Source organism: Limulus polyphemus, unplaced genomic scaffold, assembly GCF_000517525.1.
Source record: "Limulus polyphemus unplaced genomic scaffold, Limulus_polyphemus-2.1.2 Scaffold2216, whole genome shotgun sequence".
NCBI lineage: Eukaryota > Metazoa > Arthropoda > Merostomata > Xiphosura > Limulidae > Limulus > Limulus polyphemus.
Window position 1 is genome coordinate 73,399 of NW_013667826.1, and position 6,170 is coordinate 79,568.

The 6,170-nt window shown below is 32.7% G+C and overlaps 1 protein-coding gene across 2 annotated transcripts in view; it reads left to right on the plus strand.

Annotated features, from left to right (window-relative positions):
• Positions 1–3,699, plus strand: part of LOC106466301 (PRELI domain-containing protein 1, mitochondrial-like) — a 12,109-nt gene extending 8,410 nt beyond the window's left edge. For both annotated transcript variants that reach the window (XM_022394276.1, XM_013926570.2), the window contains 2 exons: positions 91–310; positions 1,757–3,699. In XM_022394276.1, coding sequence (XP_022249984.1) covers positions 91–310; positions 1,757–2,089 — 553 coding nt within the window. In that variant the 3' untranslated portion in view covers positions 2,090–3,699. The remainder of the gene's footprint in view (positions 1–90; positions 311–1,756) is intronic.
• The last annotated feature ends 2,471 nt before the right edge of the window (positions 3,700–6,170 follow it).

The window sequence follows — 6,170 nt, forward strand, 5'->3', positions numbered from 1 at the left end:
CATAAGGAATTGACTGTTTTAAGTATATGATTTGATATTTAGGTAGTTGAACACACGTGTGTTTTTCACGTATAAGTTTATTTATTTCAGTCAACATGTTTTAAGTGAGGACGTGTTTCACCGTTATATAGAAGATGGCAAGTTGTACACAAAACGGCTGTTACAAAAAACCAACAGACTTCCAAAGTGGGGAGAAAAAATTATTGGAGCTTCATGTAGATCTGTGTTTGTTGTTGAAGAATCTGTTGTTGACCCTAAAAACAAAATTGTTACAACTTACACAAGAAATGTTGGAATGACTTCTGTTATGGTAAGTGTATACGGTATGTACAAAGTAGAGACTGTATATTGGTAGTTTGATTTAAAATCATGGAATATGTTTGAATACGTGTACAGAAATCTGTTTCAAATGGTTTTACAGCCACTTTTTTGTTGCTTTTTCTTTAATTGTCCTTCCTAAAATGTAAGTGTTTATTACAGCATTTGTTAAAGGAAAATAAGATGATGATATTAACTTGGGGGCTATCTGTACATTTTATATCTTCAAAACATAAGACAAATACTAGATTGAGTCAAAATTAACAACCATAATTAAAAAAAACATGGGTAATAATAGAACAGTTGAATTGACCATATTTCACATTGGATTCCTCTGTCTGATCATATGTTTCTTTGATTTGCTGGGTTAATTTGTCCTGAACCCTAATTTGTCAGATTGGCGTAGTGGTTGTCGTACAAGATTAGACATATTGCCGAGCACACCCAGTTCTTTTGGGTTTATATTTGTTTCAGTCAATTTTGGTGTTAGGTTAAGAGCAGCCACTTGGACATCAGTTGATACTGATTGGCTGCCCCATTTTTTGGCAGCATGTTTAATTTTTACTAGTGTAATAGGTTTTGTTATGGCATTCATATGGGCATGTGACCAATCTCAAGGTAAAATTATCAACTTAAATTATAAGTATTAATTACCTCCCCTAGTGATCTATATTTTCTTAATCTGCTCTATAATTAGGAGTAAGTACCTCATCACGAGTAGTTTCATAGGATGGATGGTACATGTAGGTTTAAATGCAGGTATGAACTCTCATTTCAAGTTCTTAATTCTTATGTGTGTGCTTCTAAATAGAGAGTAAATCTCGCAACTCCTCGCATATCATCTGCGTAGTTCTTAACTACTGTACAATGTTTTTAGCCTAGTTGTTAGAAGTTTTACTCACCATCACCATTGGTGCATTTCTTTTTTTTTTTGAGTAAAAGAAAAGTTCCTTTACACAATATATAATCATTAACAATAACAAAAATTGATACCAGTTCTTTGGCTTGCGTGTATGTGGAGATGTGTCTATGTGCATTTTAGAAATTGTCATTATTAGTTTATACAAATGTACGTATAAATTCCTGCTGAAGCAATGACTTAAGTAGTAATTATTTATGTATGTGTGTGTGTGTGTATACAAGTTTATGCATATAATTCTTTCTAAAGTGTTGACTTGAGAAGTTGTAATTATTAATGTATGTATGTAAATATATGTATAAATTCCTGCTAAAATGATGACTTAGGAAGATATGTAAAGTATTTCAACCTTGTTTAGTCAGCTTACATTCATCGTTTCAATTACTTTTATGTAAGCTCTATTATTCACAGTATAGTATTGTATCTTTTAAAGATCCTGTTCTTAATATGCTAATGAGTTTGACTGAAACGTATTAAGTATACTTTGTAATATCAGTTTTCTTGCACGTACATTTTAAGGTAGTGGAAGAGAAATGTGTATACAGACCCTCGAAAGAAAACTTAAGGTGGACGGCTATCGTTCGGCAAGCTTGGGTGAGTTCTTCCGTCTTTGGGTTTCGACGAGCAATTCAGGCCTTTGGTGTGGAGAGATTTAAGCAGAATGCCAGCAAAGCATTCCGGGGCTACCAATATGTCTTGGAGCACATGTTCCAGTCTGGTATTCAACAGGAGACAGGCACGGCCTTATTTGTTGACAAAGACAGACTTCGGGAAAGAGCGAAACAGGCAACTAAATTTGCCAAATCTAAAACTGTTCCTATTGTTGCTCAATGTGCCACTAATGGCCAATGATCATCAGACATTCAGGATGAGGATTATTGAATTTAAGGATTGAAGGTTTCATGAGAAAGAAGAGATGAAACAGTCTATGACCAAGCTAATTTTTGCTAGATATTTACAAAATTAATTTTCGTAGAATGTTTTTCTTTTCAATTGGCCAAGTAATAAGCAGTAGTTCAAACATGCATATACTAGGTACCTACATAACTGCATACACAACGATTACATTACACACATACCCATTCATCGTGGTTTGTAGAACAGGATAAGTATGGTAATGTTCACATCGTGTTTTGTTCTTTTAATTTTGAAAATATTCACAATTACTTGGGACGTACTAACTTAAGCATAAGTCTTACTCAGAAGCTTCTAAATTGAAGTAATGTAGAGAAGTACATAGATCTTGAATTTATTGGAAACAAAACTCCTCACATTAAGACATTTCATACAAACATAAAATGGTTATGTTACTGGGTCACTAAAACAAGTTCCTTCAGTAAATAATAAGCAATCTTACTAACATCAGAATACTCTGATGGGTGGTAATCAGTTAGATTTTTTTAAAAAAATCATTTGAACATCATATTAATTTACTTTGTTATTGAGGTGATGTACTTGTTTAGAAAAATTCAAAAGTGTAGATACAAATTGCATTCTTATGTCTTATTAAAATGAAGCATTAAAGGGAAAATCACGTGAATTAGGACTGTTTATCTAATAAAAATATGAAACATAACTGCTGATACATAATATAGTAGAGAAAATACAAGATAAAAAAGTCCAGCTTATTTGTATCGAACTATCTTCAGCTCATTGATGTGTTCATTTGGAAACTGGTATAATGTGTGTGTTTCTCAATAATTGCTAAGACTATGTAAAGTTGATTAGTTAGTTCACAATTGTGCATGAATAGTTTTGTAACTTGCCGGTGTAATTTGTTGGGTTTTTTTAATTCGAACTCCTATCAGTGGTGAGAATATTATTTTGAATAAATACTGGTCAGTTAAGTTACATTCTAAATGCTTGTCTTCTTTAAATGGTCTCTGAATGAGAGAGTTTCCTGTAAATGTGGAAAACTTAAAAGTCATTACATACAGAACTTATAAACTTAAAGATTTATGTATATTCTACATGACTAACTATAGCTTTAGGCCTACATCAGGTTACAGCAACATCTGGTACTGACCTATCCTGAAACCAGTCATCATATACATGTTTTTTTTATTATTATTATTATTCCATATGTAATAGTTTTTACTTTATAAATTCTGTAATAGATAAGGTGCCACTCCATAAACCTTACATAAATGGATCATAAGTGCTGCCATCTAGTAATTTCCAAACTTAATTAAAAATCTTTGTAGCACAGCCAGGATAGTTTTTAGCATTTTAATGCAATTGTAATATAGTTGAAATTACTAAAGAATGTCTTAGATTAATTATTATTAATGTATACATTATATTTGCTTGTATAAACAAGTATTTGGTGTTTAGCATAATCCAGGTATTGAGAACAAACTAAAAAATTATGAAAACTGAAACCTTTCAGTGAATACAAATGCATAATGTGATGTTTAGCTGTATTTATTAATACAAAAATAAAGTTATATTTCATAACTATGCATAAGTTCTAAGGGTAAATACACCCATCTAAATATTGTAAAACATACAAATGCATCGGTTTCATAATCTTTTTATTGCTTTTGCCTGTTGTCACATTGACATCCAGGGCATGACACAATTGTATTTTCATGTAAAATATTTTGTGGATTTTTTTCAATCCATTTGACTTGTCCAATAATTGTGGTATTTAATACATAATCTCTGAGACACAATTTTCATGTACACAACATATGGAGATACATTTTCAAAACAAGTCCCCAAACCAGATGATGAATTAGCACAAGAAGCGTTTTTTGCTTGCCTAATCCTTTTGTCTCTCTACAATGAGCAGCTAGCTCTACCTCACAGGTTTATCAACCATTAACTAGTATTTTCTTAAGGAAGTAAACAGTAAAGTTAATTTGAGGCACTCTTGTTTTTTATTTTTGATTCTGGAAAACTGTCCTAGTCTGTATCATCAATAACAATAAAATATTATGCAGTATATGCTTTTGTTTAAAAGTTTAGGAATTCAGCAGCAAGGCAGGGCTTTCTTGGCAGGCAAGAGCTTTTGATGACTGTTATCTTTAGTGGGCTTGGAACAGGAAATATTGTAGGAACAGCATTTCATACTAATTTGTCATGTGGTGCATTCTGTCCTCAAAACAAAGAACACTCGGTTACCCGATTCTGTGTAGATACCCTGTGAAGACTTGTTTAGTTCTGGTGTTTTTGTTTCATACATCTGACAAACAATGGTGAAATATGTCTTGTGAAAATTTCTAATGAAATATATTACTAAGTATACTGTTTTGTAGAACATTATTTACTTTGAAAGGAAACAATTTATTGTACATATAAGATGTGTGTGACATCATATTGATTTACTGTTGCCAATTAAGTAAGTAGCATTTGTTGAACGACAGGAGCCAAGATGATGAAACTCAAATACACCTATTGGAAGAATGCATTAAAATTAATGAATCCAAATTTATTAAAATATACAAGCCTAACATTTTCTATTGTAACCATAATTAAAAAAAACACAATAGTGTATTTTCAAAAAAATTAAAAAAAAAAGAGACTTGATAAATTTTATTATCATAAAGCCCTCACAAATAAAGATTTTTCTCTATCATGACTAGTTTTGGCTGTAACATTTACAACACGTGTCTTTTAATTGGCATGTACTAACAATATTAGTGATATAAAAGAATCTTTGATTGTGAGTGTTTATTAGTGTAATAAAGTTTATTTACTTTAAATAAAAGTTTTCTGAAGTTGTCTGTAAGCACCATCAGTAAATCATTACATTGTATGTTGTTTAAATAATATCACTGCTCATATTCACAGATGAGACATTTTGACAACCCAACAGACACACCAAACTCATTCTTTCAGGCTCTGGCATGAGTTACATGTCTCCATATCAGTGAAGAGCTCTAGGCCCCTGCCATCTTGGCTCAGTTAAATTTTCTGAATCAATTCAAGCCATATTATCCAAAGAATCTTGCCTGTAAACTTATAGATATTTCTACTAGTCATGGAGTATATAAGCTCTCGTCCCTTGGGATTATAATTATCCATGTCTTACTTCTCATGTGATTTCCCTTCTCATTAATTGTTTTTTTTTTCATTACTATTATTAAAAGCCACAGTACTATTGATTAGAATAGGGGCCCAAGATTTTTGAACTACACATGGGGCCACCTCGTACTGATAAATGCTGCTACTGCATTCAGGGTGAAACATTCATGTTTATCATGCCTCATTGAAAACCTTTTGTACTCTACTGCTGATATAATAAAAATGGCACCTTTCAAGCTTCACCTGTCTGCTTACGTTAGCATTGAGTGAAGGACAAATAAGCCAAGCAAGCTTCACCAGTCTGCTTACGTTGGCATTGAGTGAAGGACAAATAAGCCAAGCAAGCTTCACCTGTCTGCTTACGTTAGCATTGAGTGAAGGACAAATAAGCCAAGCAAGCTTCACCTGTCTGCTTACGTTAGCATTGAGTGAAGGACAAATAAGTCAAGCAAGCTTCGCCTGTCTGCTTACATTAGCGTTGAGTGAAGGACAAATAAGTCAAGCAAGCTTCGCCTGTCTGCTTACATTAGCGTTGAGCGAAGGACAGATAAGCGAAGCAAGCTTCGCCTGTCTGCTTACATTAGCATTGAGTGAAGGACAAATCAGCCAAGCAAGCTTCACCTGTCTGCTTACATTAGCGTTGAGTGAAGGACAAATCAGCCAAGCAAGCTTCACCTGTCTGCTTACGTTAGCGTTGAGTAAATTGTTTGAATAGTAGAAAAAAAGCATGTTTATCTTGTGATTTTTTAAAAGACCTAAGCTTAATTTTATATTTTCAACTTCTCTGTTTGTGTTCTTTTAATCAAAAGAACTTTATCTTTAAATCATACACACTAATATACACCTGGAAAAAAGTTAAGCACCCCCAAATATTTTTCAGGATTTCTTATTGAAAATAAGGTTT